This window comes from Rutidosis leptorrhynchoides, chromosome 4 (genome assembly GCF_046630445.1).
Source record: "Rutidosis leptorrhynchoides isolate AG116_Rl617_1_P2 chromosome 4, CSIRO_AGI_Rlap_v1, whole genome shotgun sequence".
Classification (NCBI taxonomy): domain Eukaryota; kingdom Viridiplantae; phylum Streptophyta; class Magnoliopsida; order Asterales; family Asteraceae; genus Rutidosis; species Rutidosis leptorrhynchoides.
In genome coordinates this window covers 410,453,981-410,479,256 of record NC_092336.1, presented here as the reverse complement: position 1 = coordinate 410,479,256, position 25,276 = coordinate 410,453,981, and the positions used below count along the sequence as shown (strand labels likewise).

Here is a 25,276-nt window from a genome sequence, read left to right as displayed (position 1 = left end):
CATATTCGAAGTTCAGATGATGATGTTGAGGTACGTGGTGCGGATGTGATTGTTGGTGGTGGTAATGATACGGTTGGTGTTGATGCTGATGATGCCGTTGACGTCGATGATGTTACTGGTACTACAGATTGCAAGGTTGATGTTGTTAACGGTACTGGTTATGCTGCTGGTGTTTGTAACCTTCGCACCGTGTTCTCCAAAGCCGTCACACGAGCGCGAAGTTCGTTAATTTCTGCTAGTACACCAGGATGATTGGCGGTTGGAGTGAGTGAATGAACAAGATCCGAAATATGGGATAGGATATAATCGTGATGAGATACTCGAGAAATGAGAGAGAAAATGGTTTCTCGAACAGGTTCGCCGGTAAGTGCTTCAGGTTCGTCGCCAATGGGGCAATTCGGTGGGTGAAAGGGATCACCTTCTTCTTGTCTCCAATAATTTAGTATACTACGAACCCATCCCCAATTCATCCAGAATAGATGATGAGAAATTGGTTGATCCATTCCAGTGACGCTGCCTTCGGAGCTCGAATGGAAATCCATATCAGCGTAGCTGTCGGAGTCGGAAGAATTTGAACTGGACGCGGAGTTCATCTTGTATAGTCGGGGAAATGGATTTTTGGTTTGGAATAGATTATAGGAGTTGGGTTTGGTATTCTTCAATACATAATTTACATATGTATTTATAATACTCAAAATCCCCTGAATTACGGAGAATCTTTGAAATTCGCCAGGCAATGTCTATAGCAACAGATACGCTAGGATACGAATTTTGTCTATACACTATCGATGCACTAAATGCAGTAAGACGTGTCTAGACTTAAGAATACTAAACAGGCAATTCCTAAGGATGATAAGCAGATGATTTTCGACTAGATATGATAAGCAAAACTTTTGACATGTACACACGGTCAAAGTCCAGACTCACTAATGCATCCTAACAACTACCAGTTAGACACACTAATGCAAGGCCTGGTTCGCTAAGACCAACGCTCTGATACCACATGAGACGACCCGACCCAATCCATAGGGAAGAATACAATAACATATGATAACATTGCGAGGTACTTGACCTCTATATGATACATTTTACAAACGTTGCATTTATTCTTAAAAGGAAAACTATCATTACATCAATATTTGACATTTTCGTCTAACATTTCATAATATCCAAATGACCTAATCTGTCATTTACTTATTAATATTCTCTATTGAACTCCAATGACTCGAATGCAACGTCTTTGTATCATGGCTTAAAAGGTCCCAAGTAGTATCCTTAACATGAGCTAATGCACAGCGGAAGACTTAATTCATACCTGAGAATAACATGCTTTAAAACGTCAACATAAAGTGGGTGAGATATATAGGTTTGATGCTAGCAGCGTTATAACAATGGAACACAAGATTTCATATATAAACATTTTAATAAAAATATTCTAAGTGGTTGAGCACTTGGTAACCATACTTAACATTTAATCACGTCGCATATTCCCTTTATTATGAAATCTTACTACACCGTACCAAGTGTAGTCGCAAAACGAAGTACTGTGCAACCGTTGAATACTGGTCGTCCAGTCCGGTTGGGGTTGTCAGGCCCGATAGATCTATCAACAGGATTCACGTTTACAATACCGCTGTAAATAATAGTTACCAAGCTATAGGGAAGTATGCCAGTGGTACAACTCAACGTAGAATATATTTTTCAGTTACTTGTGTCCATAACGTAAAACATAAAATACATGTATTCTCATCCCGAAATATTTAGAGTTTAAAATTGGGACTATATACTCACTTTTGTCTTGAAGATATGTAATTTCGACTTGGTCTCCGATTGATATCACAAACCTATCCATATATAATATATCAATACCTTTTCTTTTTAAACAATCGTTACATATATATACTTATAATACTTTTAATACTTTTAATAATTCCTTAGTCCGTAGTTAGCAGTACGATGTTAGTAATTCAATTTTTAATGGTTCATATTTAGGTGTTTAACCCCCATCGAAATAAATAAAACCCCCGATGTATTTGAATTGGTCGAGATTAATCTTGACCCACGGTACCGGTGTTGTCAAATGACGTGTTGCGTACATAAAGTACCGGTGTTATCAAATGACGTGTTGCGTACAATCATGGAATCTTATGATTAATCTTCTCGTATTGTTTACGGGTGATCCTGAACCATATAAAATTAAATTATGAGTACATATATATAAAATATCATGTTATTTTAAAAAGATGTGATTTATTTAATTTTTCTCCAATTATTTTCGTGGCTAAACTAGTCTTGGATATCCGATTTTGTTTCGGTCATAGTTTCTTCGTTACAACTCCGTTTTCGTTGGTTCAACTTACCACTTCCTTGGATCGAGTCCCTCTTTAAGAATATTAACTGTAAATACCTTAGTTTGTATTCGAAATCACAGGTCATAGGTCAAACTTTAGTGAAACTTATGAAGTTAATCATTTTTGTTACAAAACATCATTTAATGACCATTTTTCTAAAAATACTTATACTTTGAATTAAATCATGAAATTTTTATGTGTTATCATATTCATAGTAAATATCATTTTTCCAGAAAATAAATCTCCAATTAAAAGTTCAAGATAGTTTTTAATTATCCAACCCAAAACAGCCCCCGGTTACACTCCGACGTCGTAAATTCAGTTTTTAAGGTGTTCTTTGAAAAACCAAGTTATACCTTGTTAAATTAGCATATATTTATGTTATATTACAGGTCTTGAAGTATTTTAAAAGTTAAGTTAGAAGGATCTATTTAGTTTGCAAACAAGTTTGAAAACATTCAAACTATGTTCTTGTTGTTAAAATTTTATACCACAAAATAAGATAGCTATATATATATATGAATCGAATAAGGTTATGAACAAAGTTACTACCTCAAGTTACTTGGACAAGATTGCTGTAAAAGAGGAGTAAAAACCTAGAACAAAAAGAGTGATGGAATTGGATGAAAGATTGGAAGTAAGTTTGTGTTCTTGGAAGGATTCTTGAAGTGTTTTTGTAAGAGTTTTCTTATGGTGATTAAGTGATGTTTTTATGGCTAGATCCTCATGGATATTAGCTGAATGGTTATGGAGTTTAAGGCTCTTAAAAGTGTGTGTGTTTTTAGCTAGAGGTTTGAGGTAAAAAAATGAATCAAAAATTGAAAATGGATGGAGTATAAATGGTGGTGTAAAAGGTGTATAAGTTTGTAATTTTGTGAAAAAATCTTTTAATCATGTGAAATTGTCATACTAGATAACAAAAGTAGTTACCTTATACATAAGGCATGAACAAGGGCTGGTTGGTGGTGATTTGATGTGTATATACCAATAGTAAATACGTATAGAAGTTAGGTATGATACGAGTATATATACTCTAGATATACGTATAGAAATCTTGTGAAAAATGGAATGAGGATTCAAATATAGCTATCTTTTGTGAATACACTTATATTGTTTTATGTATTTAAATCCTTAAAAAGTGATTAAATACATTACATATACGATATATGTATAAACATTATAGGTTATAAGTATTTATGTCAAATAACGTTTCGTATAGTTATCGTTTTGAAAACTTAAGTTAGTAGTTTCAAAATATACTTATAACTTATTGTTATTAATACAAAATGAGATATTAAAACATCCATAAATCATGTTAAATATAAATAAATACATATATATACACAAACGTATAATTATCATATATTGTATAGTTCGTGATATCATCGGTCAAATTAGACGGTCAAACGTTGTGTAAAATTCTTTTCAAAATCATAAATCTCAACAATTTAGATTGCTTATCATGTTGGTAAGGTTTAATTTATGTAAATATTAATCTTATAAGTGTAAAACGATCGGAAAAATCCGGGTCGTTACAACATCTTTTAAAACAACCATGGACCCTTTCTCTATTTAGCGTCATGAGTGAACAGTTTTCATCATTGAAACCTAAAATCCTTTTAATTAAAGATTTTGAAACAACAACTTCATTTCCTCCAACTGAACTGATCAATTTGGCTTCAGATCAGAAACATCAAACTGTACTCTCTTCCAGAACTCTCTTTGATGACTGTAATATGCAGTGTATGGTGTAGAGATAGCTATATGAATCCTTGATCTTTTAAGAAAATTGATGATATCCTCAAAGTAACTTCCTTCTTCAAGATCAGTATTGTAAAGAGCAACCTGGTTATTATGTTTTCCCATTTCCAGAATAATTTTAGGTTGAACAGGTGGATTAACCGGATTAACTGGAGGATTAGGAATTTGCTCCCCCTCAGCTATTGGATTTACTACTGGAACATTCGGTTGTGGTTCTCCCATAGGTGAGAATCTTAACAATCTGAAATTTAACAAAAAAGTTAGAAACATAAACCAGATACTTTAAATCATCAACACATTTGCTACAAAGTGTCATATCTAATTTAACAGGACAAACCGTGCGAGTAACATACTCACACGTGCGGCTGACAAATCAGGCGTGCGGTTCACAAGGTTACTCGTGTGACTGTTGACACATTTGAGCAAGTACATACATTTCAGACAATGTATACGGTTTGGGCAAAACTCAAACGAGTGATGGTCAACCGTTTGGTAACTCGTGCGGTTAAACACACATGTCAGCTCAGATATACAAGTGAGCATCAAGAAAAACACTAAGTAAAATTACATGAGTAAGAACAAGTGATTACACGATTGAGCCTCAACCGTACACTGACTCGTGTGAGTCATGGCTCACGCGTGCGAGTGGATATCACTCGTGCATGTCTGAACGAAACTCATTAAATGCATTTTTCAAAAACTCTAGATCACATGTTTGAGTGTTATATTGCTCAATTTTCATCACGATAACATGTATTAGGCTCGTTCAACATATAACAATAGCAGGCATTGAGCAAAACACATCAAAATCACCTAAAATTGAACTTATAACCCATTAGGGTTTCAGTCCACATAAACAACGAATTAACCATTCAAAACTAGATGAAATCTTACCAAAAGAGTGGCGCTAGGGTCGGCAATATATGTTTAACAAAACCTTCAGTGGAAATCGTAAATGGCAACAATCGATTTTGAGTGTGAAATTGAGTGTGGAGTGAAATAGTTGTAGTCCGTGTTCATACTCCCTATATTTATACCCTCAAGCTCAACCGTACGGTTAAGAAAACGATCTACCACTTAACCGTGCGACCCACCTATCACTCATGCGTTTGACCTAGAAGTCTAAAAGACTACCCTAAGTTTGGTCATTCGTACAGTTAACCTCAAACTTTTGGTAACCCGTACGGTTCACTTATCAGTAGTGCGAGTGAGCCAATTTGGCAAAAAAAATTTACAACTTAGGATTTCGACTCATTTGATTAATCTTAGAGCACACCTAGCATCTAAATTTGAGTCAGAAATCACTAATTCATCAAGAAATGAACATTAACACTTAGGCAATTCCCACAAATTAACCAAAAAAATTTTTTATTTCGCTAAAAACTCTGGTTTACAAAAATGTATATTCTATAGTGTAATGTCATCTTAAGGCAACTAACTCCTTAAATAATTAAATCCTTCAAACAATCACAAACTTCACAAACCTCTATCTTATGGATTTGGTGGCCAGATATATCTTGATCTCAACAAGGTTCTTTCAGATATCATTGTGCTTTCAGAGGATATTCAGAAAATAACAGGAATATAAAATCTTTATAAATTTTCTGAAAGATAATGTCATGCAACTAAAATTATGCAAAAGAAGGACATTCTATCATGAAATGCAAAAACATGCAAAACCAAAATCTTTTTGTTGTTTTACAGTTTTCAATGCAAGCTATTTAACATAAGTATACAACTAAGTATATCAGAACATACAAATCCACATTCTTTTTGTGAGCAAGATGATTAATAATAATAAAAAAATGGATCAGAACTGACACATTGACTCAACTTCTGTTGCTCATTCCCAATTTTCTAGTCTATGTCTATTATCATGCAATTACTGATATCAATCCTCATTAAACATGAACATACTCCTTCCGGACACTTTGACAATCATGTTGGCATTAATTGCTTGAACACTATAGAGCAGTGATTTTTTAGATCACGCTAAGTTCATTATGTAGGGATTTAACAAGTTTCATAATGCTTAAAACCTTTTAAGAATCAAATATAAGCGGAAGCATGAAATCATTACCAATTGAACTTGTTAATCTTTAACCAATTAAAGTTAAATCCCAATTAGGATCAAGTTGTGAAACATACTTACAAACTACAAGTAAGAAAAGTGCATATACCTTCTCCTAGCTTGTTGGTAGATGATGATGAAGATGATGATGAATGGAGCTCCAAAACTATGAAACCTCAAGTAGTTATACCCCAAACTTGTGCACCAACACCCTAGCTTTGGTTAGGATTTAATTACACTTGAATGTTGCTTGCAAAAATCAAACTTTGAATCCCTTTTAGCTACCAAAAGGCCACGGCACAGCAGCTGAGTTTTTTAGAGGATTATGCAGTTTTTTTGTAAGTTTAAATGTGTATTGCAAGCTCACTTTGAGTCAAGGTCCTTGGTAAACTAATAGGCATGTCCCTTGGCACTTGTGTTGTCTTAAAATCAACAAAAAACAAGCATGGGTGTGGTATCTTGGAGACCAAAATTCTGCACACCACATGTGTATTTTATAACAAGTTTTATTTTATAAAACTTATATTTATTTTATAAAACTTGTATAAAATAAGCATGTATTTGTTATTTGTAATTATTTCATAAACCATTTTATGAAATACAACATAATTATTTAAACCTATAAATAATTAAATCCACAACACATATAAATTATCCAAATAATTTTTCTCAAGTGATCATAATTTAGAAAACCGATTTTTCTAAAGTTCAAGTGTCGTGTATTCATTTAACAATCCAACCGTTAAAATGAATACATATAAGGTGTCGGTAAGTTTGTTATTGGGTATGACCCGACTTGGATCATAACATGTTAGCCACATTAATTTAATATGTCTCTCGGGCAAACGAAATACTTTCAATCTCCCACTTGCACGAGAAACATAAGAAATTAATGCAAGTGATGGATACAGCCTAACACACCGTCCATCACCCTAATATGTTATGACTTTGTGCCATTCAATAACATCATCCCTTTCGAGTTCCCATCTCGAATATGATTAGGTGAATCTTTCATTATTTCCTTTCGTCCTAGATGTCATGTTAAATCCAAGAGATACAGAGTGATCACTCTCTTATAGATTTAACTTTTCAGGCCTTAGACATCTGACTCTCAACGAATAAGAGGGACAAATTCCATCTTGACTACATACGTCCTAGATATAGACTTTGTAATATACCTGAGTTCTTCCTTATGTACTACCATGTTTCAGAATAGCGAAGGAAAGAATCAAGGCACAGTACTTGGTGAATATCCGAACCCAATATGTATCTCAGGTCAGAGGATACAATGATATTCGCCTTTACTCAAGATTACATGTGATCAACCACAAAGGCCCTATACAGTAATTCTTGAGAGCGGGTCTTCCAATATTTGTTCCCCACAAATATCTATGAACCTTGGTTGCAACCTTGCCCCACATTCAACCCATGAATGTATACCAATCCAAGTTCATAATAGTCTAAACCTCACACTTGTTCCCACAAATGTGATCGACTACGGAAATTTAGAATAATTGCTTATTCATGGATGAAATATGCAAAATAGGAACATAACTCAAATAAATTAACACCATAGTTATATTAATGAGTTTGAATAATTTCATTCCGGTACAATACATAAAATATATCATATCCAATCACTAGAATATCGAAGCCCTAATGCACAAACATGTCCCTCATGTTTTGGCCCATGTAAAAGCTTCGTGAGTGGATCCGCAACATTATGATCTGTATGAACTTTGCGAATACATATCTTTCCTTTTTCAACTTCATCCCTTATGTAGTTGAATCTCCGCTCAATGTGACGAGTCTTTTGATGGGCACGAGGTTCCCTGATTTGAGCAATCGCACCCTCGTTGTCACAAAAGATCTCAAGAGGGTCCTGAATGGAAGGGACCACTCCTAAGTCGTCGATGAATTTCTTCATCCATGCAGCTTCCTGTGCTGCCAATGAGGCGGCAATGTACTCCGACTCTGTAGTGGATAACGCAACAACCTCCTGTTTCGAACTCTTCCAAGAGACCGCACCTCCATTTAATGTAAATACATAACCGGATTGTGATCGAGAATCATCTCGATCAGTTTGGAAGCTCGCGTCCACGTAACCTTTTACAGCGAGTTCCTCCTCACCAGACCCATATATTAGAAACATATCCTTAGTCCTCCTAAGGTATTTCAATATGCTTTTAACAGCAATCCAATGACTATTTCCTGGGTTGTTCTGGTATCTACTTGTCAAGCTTAGAGCGCATGACACATCCGGTCTAGTACATATCATTGCATACATGATAGACCCAATAGCAGATGCGTATGGGACTTTCTTCATTCTTTCTTGTTCATCTTTCGTGGTAGGACACTGAGATGAACTGAGAACGGTTCCCTTTTGAATAGGTACCAAACCTCTCTTAGAGTTTTCCATCTTGAACCTTTTCAAGATTTTATCAATGTATGTACTTTGACTTAAACCTATCAATCTCTTGGATCTATTCCTATAGATCCCTATCCCCAATATGTATTGTGCATCTCCAAGATCCTTAATGGAGAAGCAACTCTTCAGCCAAGTTTTGACTCCTTGCATTGTGGTAATATCATTCCCAAATAATAATATATCGTCCACATATAGTACAAGGAACATGATAGTGCTCCCACTAGCTTTCTTATATACACAAGCTTCATCACCATTTTTAATGAAGCCAAATTTCTCGGCTTCCTCATTAAAACGATGATTCCACATTCTAGATGCTTGTTTCAATCCGTAGATTGACTTCTTTAACTTGCATACACTTTTAGGATATTTTGGATCAACAAAACCTTCAGGCTGGACCATATAGACATCTTCCATAAGATATCCATTTAGGAAAGCGGTTTTGACATCCATTTGCCATATTTCATAGTCGTAGTGAGCAGCAATGGCAAATAATATCCTAATAGACTTTAGCATTGCCACAGGCGAGAAAGTTTCATCATAATCAACCCCTTGAGTTTGAGTGAAACCTTTTGCAACAAGTCTAGCTTTATATGTATCCAAGTTTCCATGTATGTCGGTTTTCATTTTGAAAAGCCATTTGCAATCAACTAGCTTAGAGCTAGGAGGTTGCTCAACAAGTTCCCACACTTGGTTTTCATACATGGATTGCATCTCGGCGTTCATGGCTTCCTGCCATTTATCTTTATCAATCCTTGATAAAGCATCTTGGTAGTTTGTTGGTTCATCCAAATCAACCGTATAGCAACCATCTATGAGAAACCCATATCTCTCAGGAGGATTGCTAATCCTACCAGATCTACGAATGTCTTGTGTATTTTGATCATCCATTTGATCACTATCAACATTTTCATGTTGAGTGCTAGTGTCAACCAATTGTGTATCATCTACTTGATCTTGAACCTCTTCAAGATCTATCTTCCTTTCACTATTTCCTTCAATTAGGAACTTAGTTTCAAGGAATTCCGCCTTCCGAGCAATAAATACATTCTGCTCGGATGGATCATAGAAATAGTATCCCATATCATCCTTGGGATATCCTATGAAGATACACTTCGTGGATCGAGCATTCAACTTATTAGGGACGTAACGCTTAGGATAAGCTTCACATCCCCATACCTTTAAGTATGATAGAGATGGAGGTTTACCAAACCACATCTCGTGAGGAGTTCGTTCCACTTTCTTGGTTGGGGCCATATTTAAAATACGAGCCGCGGAGCTTAGACAATAACCCCAAAATGATAGAGGCAACGAGCTTCTTGCCATCATAGATCGAACCATATCCATTAGGGTTCGGTTCCTCCTTTCGGAAACTCCATTAAGTTGGGGTGTTCCGGGTGGAGTAAGTTGTGAGATAATCCCACAACTCCTAAGATGATCTTGGAAGGCATCGCTTAGGTATTCACCTCCTCTATCGGTACGAAGTACCTTAATTGTCCTATTGAGTTGATTTTGTACTTCGTTTTGATATTCTTTGAATGCTTCAAACGTTTCGCCCTTGTGTCTTAATAAGTAGACATATCCGAAACGACTAAAGTCATCAATGAAAGTAACAAAGTATCTTTCACCATTCCTAGTCATGGGTTTAAAGGGTCCACATACATCCGAATGTATTAATCCCAATAAATCTTTAGCCCTTTCATAAGTCCCTTTGAAAGGTGCTTTAGTCATCTTGCCTTGTAAACAAGATTCACATACATCAAACGAATCCATTTCATTTGATTTCAAAAGTCCATTCTTTTGAAGTGTATGCATTCGGTTCTTGTTTATGTGACCAAGGCGACAATGCCATAAGTAGGAATCACTCAAATCCCTTTTGAGTTTCTTGGTGCTTGTATGGTACATTGAGCTACTAGATAATGTGTTATCGTGAACCAATTCATAAATTCCATTTGAAGGTGAAGCCTTGAAATAGAATACATTATCTAAATAAAAGTGGATATCATCATTAACAAAATTAGGATTAAAACCACATTGTTTCAAACGGGAAACAGAAATAATGTTTCGACATAAGTCGGGTGCATACAAAACATCATTCAAAATAAGTTCCAAGCCACTTGGAAGTTTTAACACAAAGTCTCCTTGAGCTTTCACTTGCACTTTAGCTCCATTCCCCATGAAGAGACTTGATGTTCCCGTTTGCTTGTTACTTCTTTTGAACCCCTGCAAAGAATTGCAAATATGAGTTCCACATCCCGTGTCTAATACCCATGTATTAGAAGAAGTAATACTAAGCTCTATATATACCATATATATATTACCTGAGGTTTGCCCCGCATCCCTCTTCTCCTTCAACTCCTTAAGGTAGACCGGACAGTTTCGTTTCCAATGACCCATCTCACCGCAACCGAAACATGGGTCTTCCTTGGGGTTTGCCTTCTTGGCTACCTTTTGCTTCTTAGCCTTGTTCTTGGTTGGGGTAACCATCTTCCCCTTCCCTTTGCCTTGATGGGCGGGTCCTTTCCTCTTAGCCACCTTTGGCTTAGAGGCGTTACCTTTGGATCCACCTTGATCGATTGCTAACACGGGTAAAGCCCTTTTGCCCATGCTAGTTTCGGCCGTTCTAAGCATACCGTGAAGCTCACCTATGCTCTTATCCATCCCATTCATATTGTAATTAATTACAAATTGATCAAACCTTTTTGATAGGGAGTTAAGGATAAGATCGGTGGCTAACTCATTAGATATGTTTAGGTTAAGACGGTTAGCACGATCGATAAGGCTTTTCATCTTAAGTACATAAGATGAAACCGATTGGGTATCGTCCATACGACAAGCATGTAGCGCCCGAACCGTTTCGAAGCGCTCGACACGTGCTTGTTGAAGGAACATCTCCTTCAATTGCGTTATCATGTCGTATGCACTATGATGCTCGAAATCCTTTTGGAGTTCGGGAATCATAGTCCCAAGCATTAAGCATGAGACTTGAAGGGAGTCGTGGCAATACTTATCGTAAGAGGCCATTGCCTCCACATCATTCTCATCCGGTTGATCGGGAATGGGGTCCTCAAGCACATACATTTTATCCTCTTGTTTGAGGACAATCCGAAGATTGCGGAACCAATCCATAAAGTTTGTATGGTTGAGTTTGTCTTTCTCTAAGAGAGACCTTAATGATAGGTGGTTCAGGTTAAGTGGTGCGTTTGGAATGTTGTTGTTGTTATTGGCGGCCATCTACAAAATTAACAAAGTTCGTTTAAGTATTGATTTTAATTTAACATTCAATACCCTTTTAAATATTAAATATTAGAATCCAACGGTAAATCAAATTTCGGTTAGGTGACCTTTATCCCGTTATTTGGTTTAGCTAGGTAGTCATTATATGACAATTGCAATCCTTTTGCAACTTCTAAGTTATGGGATCATGCAATCCTTTTGCATGGCATATTTATCCCATCAACGCCTATTTGTTCATCATGCTTCGGTGACCCTAAGTTCATGATTCCCAAATCAAGTCGTCCTACTTGTGTAAATATGTAGACTTAACATACAAGTGGTTAGGTGACCTTTATCCCACATGTATGCGAAGTGTACCTTATTCATATTAGTTCGCTCATGACGGTTAGGTGACCTTTATCCCACCAAGAGTTTCCTAATACGTCTAAGTGTTTCCACAAAAGGATGGCGTTTAACTTGTTTGCCTTGTTAATAAGGGATTTTAAGTTTTCAGTAATTCTAGTTTGAGAAAACTTTTGCACCATACACCAACATGCATTTAGTGTATGGTTTATTTGAAATCCATTTTCATGTTGTGTAATAAAGCCAATTTTATTACTTTGATATAAACCATTTTATATGTATGATCCTTATCATGTTCTTAATAACCGATTATTAATGTCCTTTTAGCCGTTTTTAATTTAACCATTTAGATTGACGTTTTGCATGTCGTTAATAATGTCAAATTTAACCAATTTAAATTGCCATTTAAGTTTGTTGTTAACTTGTGCGATTAACTTGTAGCATACAAACATACAATCCACATAATCATACAAAACAACCACGCATGCAAAATCATATGTTCACAATCAAGCCATTTTTGGTAGACATTTGTTTAGCCGAAAACAAATGCCACCGGTTAAGGGTAATAACACAAAGTAGGAGATTTTAAATCTCCCACTTAATCTTGCATCCAAATGCTTCTTCTTGTGTTCTTCAAGTCTTCATCATCTTCATCATTTTACAAAATATATCCTAATACATTTTGTCTAGAAAATGAAATACAACCTAATCTATTTTACATGCCAAATATAAAATAAATTACATAACCAAAATAATATTATTACAAACCAATTGAATAAATATTATTACAAACCAAATGAATGAATAATAAATCAACCAAATAAACATCCATTCAAACACAAGGTCTTGGCTATGATTGTGAACAACAACATACAACTAAAATTGACCAAATGGCAAGTTCCAAACCTATATGGAACCTCCAAAATTCGGCCAACATATGAACCCACCCAAAAATCAAAGTTTTTGCATTTTACTTGCATGCATGTTCATAAAATGCAAAAATATAGTGGATTTTATAAATCATCTCGAAGCATATTTCAACAACTTCGGCTCTAGATACCATTGTAGGGATTTAACAAGTTTCATAATGCTTAAAACCTTTTAAGAATCAAATATAAGCGGAAGCATGAAATCATTACCAATTGAACTTGTTAATCTTTAACCAATTAAAGTTAAATCCCAATTAGGATCAAGTTGTGAAACATACTTACAAACTACAAGTAAGAAAAGTGCATATACCTTCTCCTAGCTTGTTGGTAGATGATGATGAAGATGATGATGAATGGAGCTCCAAAACTATGAAACCTCAAGTAGTTATACCCCAAACTTGTGCACCAACACCCTAGCTTTGGTTAGGATTTAATTACACTTGAATGTTGCTTGCAAAAATCAAACTTTGAATCCCTTTTAGCTACCAAAAGGCCACGGCACAGCAGCTGAGTTTTTTAGAGGATTATGCAGTTTTTTTGTAAGTTTAAATGTGTATTGCAAGCTCACTTTGAGTCAAGGTCCTTGGTAAACTAATAGGCATGTCCCTTGGCACTTGTGTTGTCTTAAAATCAACAAAAAACAAGCATGGGTGTGGTATCTTGGAGACCAAAATTCTGCACACCACATGTGTATTTTATAACAAGTTTTATTTTATAAAACTTATATTTATTTTATAAAACTTGTATAAAATAAGCATGTATTTGTTATTTGTAATTATTTCATAAACCATTTTATGAAATACAACATAATTATTTAAACCTATAAATAATTAAATCCACAACACATATAAATTATCCAAATAATTTTTCTCAAGTGATCATAATTTAGAAAACCGATTTTTCTAAAGTTCAAGTGTCGTGTATTCATTTAACAATCCAACCGTTAAAATGAATACATATAAGGTGTCGGTAAGTTTGTTATTGGGTATGACCCGACTTGGATCATAACATGTTAGCCACATTAATTTAATATGTCTCTCGGGCAAACGAAATACTTTCACATTAATCCTTGATTCTTTCATCACTTAAGATTGTGCATTATTATTAGGTTGTCAATTCATTACTCGTAACTTTCCGTTATCTCTATCCATGTACTTCATTAAAATTGAACAAGATGGTTCTCACGGCTTTTTGAATAACCCTGTCAGCCTTTGGCTTCTACCAATGTGTTGACAATCTTCAATCTAGTTGGCTCAGCAGATCTCAGAATATATTAGATTATCCGAATAGGCGCATTACTTATCACGGGCATTGGTCTACAATTAGAGCAAACATACCTGATGACCAATCGTCACACGAAATGAATCTTAGGGCCCTTAACTTCTTTATGTTCAAGTTGACCTGGAAAACGGAATTGAAAGGTAAACTTTCATATATATATGTATTTAGAGTACATCTAGGTAAGTATCTTTCCAACTTATAGTCTTAATGGGTATAACTCTAAATTGCAGACGACAAGAATCTTGATAGTTCAACATGAACATCGTGATTAAACAATTCAAGCTGCGCGGGGGCATCACACTAAGAATGATTTAAGTTCTTTATGAGCACTTCATGAATCAACATTCTTGATACGTTCATGACTTTGCCATCTTGATACGCCAATTATTATTGACATTGATTTTCTTTAGATATTTAACTTTTTCAGCAGATGATTGTCTTTTGATATATTGATTTTGAACACCATCATGAATGGATTTTCCATTTTATGCATGAACTCATGTTTCTTTGTTGTGTGCTCAGATCACTCGAAGGTGTTCTCCCATAAATGCTTGAACGGTCCACAATAAAGAATCATACTTTTCAACTTTAAGCGAGAAGGAATACCTACTTCAACATACACTAATTTTCTCTGTATTTTCAGGGTTTAGTTTCGATTATTAAGTCTTAGGCCCGTAACAACGTGGTATGCACCTGCTAAACAGATAATCCTCAATCCCTTAAATGATCTTTTGAACATCCCAATCATAGCTATTAGGCTGAATTAGTAGAGCAACGTTTGAATGTTGCTTGGGGACATCCAACACCAACCTTTTCTTACAATTATCAATTATGATAGGGGATACCCTCAACCGACTGTTGAGTTCCTCAACAATTATCATTTCATATAGATTCGGAGATAATTAGGTGATTACCTTCAAACGCTACAGATCTCCATGACTTCTGAATCTTAGATGATTGTTATTCTTAGTATGATTTTATAATGCCAAGAATTCATAAGTCACATCTATCAGTACATCACACAACAGATAAACATACACGTTTAAATCAGTTCTTACTAATTAGTTATATCAATTCTTTAGTACAGTAATTTATTCATCTCCAGCACATTAATCAAAATAGGCTCATTTTCGGAATTTTCAACGTTTTAGAGTTTTCTAATGAGGCATTTTACACTTTTTAGATATTTTCTGTTGAAACATATACTCCCCCTAAAATACTAAAACATAAAATCTTTTTGTCTTTTATCATTTTAAACAAAAGAAAAATAGAAAATAGCTACAAACTAGCATGCAAACATGAAAGAAATCATGCAAAGATATGCAGACAACAAGCAAAAAGATGCAGTACATATAAACATAAACTAATTTTTATATGTCATGCAACCTACATGCAAAGTCTAAAAGTTTGATTAAACCTCACATGCGACATCCGAAATTACTTTGTCTCGATCAATAATGCCATTCATCTATAATAGGAGTAAGATCCTAGGTTTATCAAAAGCCTTAGTGTAAAGATCAGCCCTTTGGTCCTTAGTACCTATTCTCTTAACCTCTATCATCTTTTTCTCATGGCAATCTCTAATAAAGTGATACTTAAGTCCTATGTGTTTAGTTTTAGAATGTTGAACATGGTTCTTAGTAACATCAATAGCCTCAGTATTATCAATATAAAGAGGAGAGAAAGAGATTCTTAGTCCGTAAACGCGAAGTTGTTGAATCTAGACAACTTGCGAACATCAACTAGCAGCAGTAATATATTCAGCTTCACATGTGGAAAGTGCAACTGCAGTTTGTTTCTTGCATTGCTAGGTGACCAGCCTTTCACCAAGAAATTGACATCCTCCTGATGTAGACTTGTTGTTGATTTTTCATCCTGCATAGTCTGAATCACTGTATGCTACCAGATCAAACTTTTCGTCTTTTGAATACCAGTGGCCAAGATTTGGTGAGTGTAACATATAACGTAAGATTCATTTGGCAGCTGTAAGATGAATTGTTTTTGGATTAACTTGGTAGCATGCACAAAGACATGTCACGAACATTATATCAGGCCTAGATGCAGTAAGATACATGAGCGATCTGATGATTGCTCAATAGTATGTAGGATCAACAGGCTCCCCTTCACAATCTAGTAAAATCCCGTGATTCACAGCTAACGGGGTTGAAACTGAACGTTCTTGAGTCATACAGAAACGTTCAAGTATATCATTAACATATTTTGCTTGGTGAAGAAAAATTCCATCATCAGTCTGTTCGACTTGCAAACCAAGAAAATAATGTAAGAGACCCATTTTGCTTATTTCGAATTCGTCCTTCATAACCTGCTCAAATTCGTCAACGAGTTCCTGCTTAGTAGAACCGAAAATAATGACATCTACATAAATCTGAACCAAGATAATATTGTCAACTTGAACTTTCGTGAACAGAGTACAATCTACCGTGCCCATTTGATATCCTTTTTCGATCAGATAACTTGACAAACGTCCATACCAAGCTCTAGGGGCTTGATGTAATCTATAAAGGGCTCGACGTAATCGGTAAACTTTAGGATGAAGATGACTTCAAAACCTGGTGGTTGATTGATATATACTCTTTCATTAAGCTTGCCATAAATAAAAGCACTTTTGACATCCATTTGATACACTTTAAGTTCTGAATGATGCAAACGCCAAGAAAATACGAATAGCTTCCAATCTGGCAACAGGAGCAAAAACTTCATCGTAGTCGAATTCAGGATCTTGCTGATAACATTTAGTAACCAATCTTGCTTTGTTACGGATAACATTACCATATTCGTCATACTTATTCTTCCAAACCCACTTAAGATCAATGACTTTAGCTCCATTTGCTTTAGTAACCAACTTCCAAATATCCAATGATGGAACTATTAAATCTCTTCTTGCATGGCCATAAGCCAGTCAACATGCTTCAAAGCTTCTCTAGTTGTCTTCGGCTCAATTCTGGAAAAATGACATGAATACTTAAAGTAAGCAGCAGCAACCGTCAAATGAGTATCAACTTGACCATCAAACTGAACTTGTCTGGTCATTCTAACACATGCTTTGGGATCACCTATAATATTTTCTCTAGGATGAGCAGCTATGGCTCTGGGGACTGGTTGTGCAGGAACAGGTATCTCGTGATGCAGATTCGTGGTATCTCTAATATCTTCAGGATTATCGGAACTTTTACTTGAAATATCAGATCTGCAAGTATCATACACTGGATCAACGTCTTGATCAGACTCTTAAACTGGCTCAGCGACAGTTGGTAATGGAGTTGGAGTTAGAGTAGGTGCAGACACTTCAGGTACATTCTGTAAATCAAACAACATTTGTAATTCTACTTCATTCTCCGTTTGATCTAGAGCAAGATTGAATGAGTCAATCAGCTCATCATAGTTATAAATCCAAGGTTGACTCTTAGGAGCACTCTTTGTTTGATTCCTTTGGACATCAACTTCAGACCATTCTTTAACACATCTCGTTTTAATGATACGCATATCCGCAAGACTATGCAGTTTATGCATCCAAAGTCCTAAACCGCACGCAAATTGTCATGTCAGAGATATGACACGGGTATAGCCGCACTCTATATACCTATACCATCTGATGCGAGTTTCGTATACTTGCATAAGGGTCTAGTATATTCTAGAAAGATGTACGATATAATCAATTCAGATTCTTTTCCTTAAATAATGTAAGTTAGTTGGGAAGAGATTACATTTAATTAAGGAAGGGATTCTATCAAAACCTTAATTCGTGAGCCTATGAATACATAGCTCATAAACCCTAAAAATATATTCGGTTACTCATACGTAACACTAGCATACATATCTTCATCGTACGAACAAGCTTCATACGATCTTAAACATAAAGACTTTCAGGTAAGTCGTGAACTATAAAACCTTCATGTCTTTAGGCCACACAACCTCGTATGCTAGGTTGTTGTTAGACTCTTAAATCGGCCACCCTGTCTGAATCGAAACGATACTGGTGTGGGTTTTCCACGACTAAGTATCGGAGGTCCAATTATTGTTAGTCCTTAAACCCCACTATGCACTCAAGCGTAGGTTCACCTTGACCTGGTGAAAATATGATTGATCATTTGGCGCCATCCGTGGGACCGGTTATACGAAACAAATAAGATTGGAATTTATGTTGTATACGATTTATTATACGTATCTTTTTTTGTAAAACTTTTGTTTAATTAATCGGTCACTTTCAGGTTTTCAGATTGTCAGCAAGAATGGGTGGAGGAAGTAAGAGTGCCAAAAATCAGGGGCGATCGGATTCTCTCGTAAGTCCAGGGTTTCAAACACCTACGGCGACTGTTACGAATACACTATCGACGCCACCTGCACCAGTCAAAGACACGTCTAAGCCTCCATCAACATCTAGCGTCGGAACAGGATCAGTTGCATCAGAAACGGTCCTTACAGAATTATCTAAGAGTTGGTGGCATTCTCCAGATGGAAGCATATTAGAAACAGGAACTAGCTTCAAACCATTCGAGGATCTGTCTCCAAAAAATCTGAGCTTCGATTCTCCAAGCGAGACCATTCCACCAGGTTTCAAAGTTAAAACTACCTATGTGGGCACCATGCCCATCATCACTTTGGTGGAACCTGAAACTTCTATTGAAAGGGTTACCACCGAGAGCGCTCAGGAAAGAATCAGGCAGATGGGTCTGAGAAATCAAGATGGTTCATATATCACGCTGACACCGCAACAAGGGTCAACGACATATGCGTCTTTGTAACCTATCCCTAATGTTGCAACCAACACATATAGCGGGCCACAACATGTCGTGACCCAGCCAAATAGTTTTATATCCCAATTGCAGCAGGTCGTACCACCGCATTTGGCACCAGCGTTTAATGAACCCACAAGGGTTCAAGAATTCATGAACAACTGGTTCGCGGTAATGCAAGGACAAAAAGCCAGGCAAAGTCTTGAGCTAGCTCCTACAACTGAAAAGTTTGTACCACATATCGCAAATCATCCTTTTATAGTAGCACCAGTGGTACCCTTAACGTTAGGAAGTTACGTTGGACTATCAGATCCAGATGATTTTTTGCAAAAATTTAAAGGAATCGCAAGAACACACAGCTGGGGTGATGTAGTAGCATGTCATATGCTACCAATAGTACTACAAGGGGTAGCAAGGAAATGGTTCAATAATTTTCCAGCGCAGAGCATCACAGGCTTTGTGGATCTGCGCTCAAGATTCTTATTAAATTTCCACAACATGCGCGCTCGCAAAAGAACACATGTTGAATTTCACGACATTAAACAAAAGCAAAAAGAAAGTTTGGAGGAAGTCATCGATAGGTACACCAAGGAAGTGGCGAAAATACAAGACCTCCTGGAAAGTCAAAAGGTTTTCAGTTTTATACACTGCATAGACACCGATAAACATCTCTCTTTGTGGTAGCGGCTGCATAGAAGAGTACCAGAATCTTTCGCGGAGGCTATAAAAGAAACGCATGACTATATGCGTGCACAAGAAGATATAAAACAAAACCGCGGAAGCAACTCTTCGTACATGGACATTAATGAAGATTATTATCGAATGCAAGGACGAGCGTCAGATTATGGCAAACGGTAAAATAACAATGGGCCATCCCGAAGCGGTAATTAAAATAACGATAAATACCGTAAATTTAACAACAATAAAGGAGGAGGAAGTAAGAGGTACAAAAGTAATCACACCGACAACGTCTCATTAGTAAATGACCTCACAAAAATGCCAAAAGAAATTCTGGCTACAGAGGCGGTGTGCAAAGACTTCGATCCACCGGTCCCTATGTCAAAATATGGGAATATGGACAAAAGTAAGTTTTGTGACTTTCATGAAGATTACGATCACGAAACAAATGAATGTCGGCATCTAATCGAAAAGGTGGTTGCCAAACTTAAAAAGGGAAGATTACAACACTTGAACAAAAGTGGAAAAGCATCAAGCGAGAAGCCGAAAGGAGAAAAAGAATATCCGTGGCAAAAGAAGAATGATGGAAGGAAAACGGATAAAACCATTAATATGGTAACCAGCGGACGAGTAAATCAGAGACGCAAGTTAGAATTATCTGAAGAGTGGGAAATCACTCCCATCATGTTCCCGGTCATAGCACAGGAACCCTCAAATGCACCCATCATAATTAAAGGACGTGTTACAAGCTGTGGGTACATCATAAAGCGATTACATGTAGACACCGGCTGTGGTGCTGATATAATGTACGAACATTGTATCCGCTTGATGCCAGGAGCGGTGTGAGCCAAGCTAATAGCTCCTAGGACCGCATTATCAGAAATTTCTAGGGAGTCTGCATGGCCTATTGGGATCATTGAATTAGAGCTAGAGCTGGTAGATGATGATAATAAGGATTTGGTAAGAAGTACAATAATAGAATTTACTGTAGTAAGGTCTTACTCAAAGTATAATGTGCTCTTGGGACGCACAACTTTGCAAAAGCTGGGAGCTATCCCTTCCACAGTGCATGGCCTCATCAAGTTCCTAACACCATTAGGAATTGCAACGATAAGGTTAGAAAAACTCGAAGCAAATGTTGCAGCCATAGAACAAGCAGAAAAACAGCCAAGCGAGGCAGAATAGCTGTGAAGCTGCATGATTATCACAAATCCACGATATCTAGAGCAAAAAAAAAAATCGGCGGAGAATTATCCGATGAGACAAAGTTCAAGCTTCGTAACATATTATCTTCTAATACGGATGTCTTTGCATGGAAAGAAGCAGACATGACTGGCATACCAAGAGAAATTGCTGAGCATAAATTTAATTCAAATCCAAGTCTGATGCCAGTACGATAAAAGAAACGCGGTATGGCACCGGAAAGAAGCGAATGGTTGAAAGCGGAGGTTGACAAGTTGGTCAAAGCAAATATATTACGAGAGGTAAGGTACCAAACGTGGGTAGCAAACCCGGTACTGCTAAAAAAGCTTGATGGGTCGTGACGTATGTGTGTCGACTTCACGGACATTAACAAAGCCTGTCCCAAAGATAATTATCCTCTACCCGAAATAGACTGTAAAGTCGAGTCGCTGGAAGGCTTTTGATATAAATGTTTTTTGGATGCGTACAAAGGATACCATCAGATACAGATGGTAGCAGATGATGAGGATAAAACTGCTTTTCACAAAAGATGCCATTTGGTCTAAAGAATGCGGGAGCAACATAACAGCGCGTAATAGACAAGGCTTTCAAAGGTCAGATTGGCAGAAATTTGGAAGCGTATGTTGATGATTTGGTGATAAAAAGCACCACAGAACAAGGTTTGTTGGAAGATATATTAGAAACGTTTGCATCGTTGAGAAAGATAAATATGAAGCTCAACCCGTGGAAGTGCAGTTTTGGGGAAGAGGAAGGAAAGTTTCTTGGTCATATAATAACTGAGCGCGGGATACGCCCAAATCCAAAGAAAAAAGAGGCAATCGAAAATATGTCTTCACCGAGAAATAAATAGAAGTGCAAAGTTTAACGGGTAAATTGGCGGCATTAACAAGGTTCTTATGAAAATCCGCAGAGCGATCGCTCCCCTTTTTTGGGACATTAAAAAACTGCTTAAAGAAAACGGATTTCAAATGGACAGAGGAGGCAGAAGTGGCATTTCAGGAAATGAAAAAGTTGTTAAAAGAGTTTCCAACAATGACTACTCCGATTGCGGGAGAAACATTGATACTATACTTAGCAACATCAAAAGAAGCAATAAGTTCAGTATTGATAGCAAACAGGGGACAGGTACGCGCTTCAAATCAAAATCTAGTTGTTTCTTATTCAATAGTCATTTATCCTATATATATTATGCTATGCGGACAGGTACAAATGCCTGTATATTTTGTTAGCAAAGCTTTAATAGGAATCGAATTAAACTACCCTGTAATTGAAAAACTGGTTTATCCACTCGTGCATACGGCTAGACACTTAAGGAGATATATCCAAGCGTATCCAATAATGGTCCTAACAGACTAGCTAATAAAGCAGGTATGACAAAAAACAACGTATTTTCAAAAAACTTAATATCGCTTGATAAATTCTAGCAAGTTTACATTCGATGACACTTGTTGAGCAGGTGCTATATAAACCAGAAAATTCTGGTCGCATGGCCAAACGGGCTATTGAATTGGGTGAGCATGAGATAAGCTTCTCACCAAGAAGTGCGGTAAAAGGGCAAGTCCTAGCAGATTACCTGGCTGAAACATCCGGAGATATCGAAGTCTCGCACGAATCAAAAGAAATACCACCTTCGCTCGAGCAGCTGTGGGAAATGCACACAGAAGGGGCTTGTGGTCCAGAAGGCGCAGGGGCAGGAATAGTCCTAAAAGGTCCAGAAGGAGAAGAATATACCTTCGCGCTGCGCTTTAGCTTCCCTGTAACAAACAATGAAGCTGAGTATGAAGCATTGTTATCCGTAATGCGGGTAGCAAAATATTTGGAGGTAAAAGAATTGTCATATATGTTGACTCCTATCTAGTTGCAAGCCAAATCAACGGGACATTTGAAGCACATGATAAATCGATGCAAAAATATCTGAAACTTGTGCAAGAGCTTGCAGTAGACTTTGATTTATTCCAAATAACTCATGTTTCAAGAACATTAGTCGCCTTAACATTCAGCCATTTTAAGAAAGAAATTTGGGTCGAGGAAGTTAAAGTTAAATCCATTGACACAGACGGTGTATCTGCCGTAGTTGAGAAAGAGGAGCAGAGTTGGATGACATCGATAGTGGAATTTCTGAATAAAGGTGCATTGCCAATGGATTCGACAGAAGCAGGAAAGATTAAAATGATAGCACTGATGTATTTGTTAGACAAAGGAATTCTATACAGAAAGTATTTCTTGGGACCCCATTTGCGGTGTCTTAATCCAACTCAAGCAGAGTCAATCATACGTGAAGTGCACGAGGGAATGTACGCTTTGCACTCAGGGCATAAAATAGTGGCGTCCAAAATAATGCGGCTCAGATACTATTGGCCGTCAATGTACAGAGATGCCACAGAGGTAATACGCAAATGTCAATCGTGTCAGCTGCATGCACCAGTAAGCAAAGCTCCGCGACATCCAATGATACCGGTCGCGTCTCCATGTCCATTCTGTAAATGGGCAATTGATATAGTGGGGACATACCCCGCAGGACCAGGAGGTGTAAAGTTTTTGGTAGTGGCCATTGATTATTTTACAAAGTGGGTAGAAGCCAAACCGCAGAAAACAATTTCGGGCAAACAAATCCGAAATTTTGTATGGGAAAATATCGTCTGTCGGTTTGGAATACCAAATGAAATAGTAAGTGACAATGGTACACAATTTGAGGGTAATCCATTCAGCGATTGGTGCCAAGAGCTGAACATAAAGCAAACATTCACAACAGTTGCACACCCCAAGCGAACGGTCAGTGTGAGGTCACAAATCGGGATATCGTGTTAGGAATTAAATCAAGGCTTGGATTGTGCCGAATGGGTTGGATAGATGAACTGCCGAAGGTACTGTGGGCGCACCGCACAACTCCAAAAGGCGTGACCAATGAAACACCTTTCAGTTTGGTGTACGGGTCCGAGGCTGTAATACTCGCTGAAATAAATGTGCCAACTATGCGCATAGCTTCCTTCGGTGAAACTAGCAATAGCGAAGAACTGCGTGGAAATCTAAACTTAGTTGAAGAGCGCAGGGAAAGGGCGACCATAAAAGAAACAATCAACAAACAAAGAATCGCAAGCTACTATAATAAGCGCGTAAAACCATTATCTTTCCAATTAGATGACTTGGTATGGTGAAAGAAGGAAGCAAGCAGAGCAGAAGACATGGGTAAACTCAGACCCAAATGGGAAGGACCATACAAGGTTATTGGCGTAAGTGATACAGGGGCGTATCGACTTGCAAGTTTAGATGGAAAAGCAATAAAATGCACCTGGTATGCGCAAACACTGAAATGGTGCTACGTATGAAAAAAATATAGAGGGATTGATCACCACAAATAACTGTTTAAAGTTTTTAATATGTAAAATTTTTATTTTCCATTGTAAATATGATAACTAAGTGTTGGTCAAGTGATATGTTTGAAATAAATTGAATCATGCAATTTAAGCCAATAACTTGTGCATTTTTATATTTGTTGATTGCATGCCCCTTAAGCTGCACATGGACACACTCCGAGTCTCAAGTGGCATAGTTTAGTTTGGTTAGTAATACTATTTTCAATGGTGAAAGTGGTAAAACATTGGTTTGTTTCAAACCCTCGTACACCGCGCTAGACGGAGACTTGCACAGTCTAGACTATAAAACACAAGTTTGGTTTACTTGTTTAAATAACCGGATATTGGCGTGGTCGGAAGACTCTTGAGTATAGACATTCGTTTTTCTATAGTACGGGTAAAATACATTGGATTGTATATGCGTACATACTTATAAAAATTTTTATAAAAGTCTTGAGTATAAACTTATAAGCATTGGTTTGCTTACTTTTGCGTAAAACATTGGATTGTTAGCACAAGAATAAAAAGATCGTGAAATGATTAAAGGGTCGCTCCCGTCATGAATTCATGTCATTTATTCTAAACATGAGTTATTGAATGCATAAAATTGTAACGAATCATTATAACCGCCATAGTGATTTCATAAAAATGCAATAAATGCACTTTAACCAAAAGAGATATCGTATTATAATCAATCAAAGCTAACAAATTACAGTTAGAAGATATAAAGACAACCGCTTAGAATAAAAGCGGAACATGTGCCAAAATTTGACCTAATATACGATAAAAAGTAAAAAAGGGGGTGGCATTGGCTGGAACGTTTACCCTACACTAAGGAGAGTATGCCATCCTCGCACGCAGCGATCAGATGCATATCCTGCTTTAAACATA

The 25,276-nt window shown here is 36.9% G+C and overlaps 1 protein-coding gene across 1 annotated transcript; it reads left to right on the top strand.

The window, feature by feature from the left end:
- Positions 1–22,934: 22,934 nt before the first annotated feature.
- On the top strand, positions 22,935–24,187 carry LOC139842001 (uncharacterized). The gene is made up of 2 exons (XM_071832183.1): positions 22,935–23,417; positions 23,741–24,187. Exons 1-2 carry the CDS (start codon positions 22,935–22,937, stop codon positions 24,185–24,187), a joined length of 930 nt encoding a protein of 309 aa, XP_071688284.1.
- The last annotated feature ends 1,089 nt before the right edge of the window (positions 24,188–25,276 follow it).

Coding starts and splice junctions, on each gene's coding strand:
- LOC139842001 (XM_071832183.1), top strand. CDS start 22,935: ATGCAAAAATATCTGAAACTTGTGCAAGAGCTTGCAGTAGACTTTGAT. Junction 23,418..23,740: donor TGTACAGAGATGCCACAGAG/GTAATACGCAAA, acceptor TAATCCATTCAG/CGATTGGTGCCAAGAGCTGA.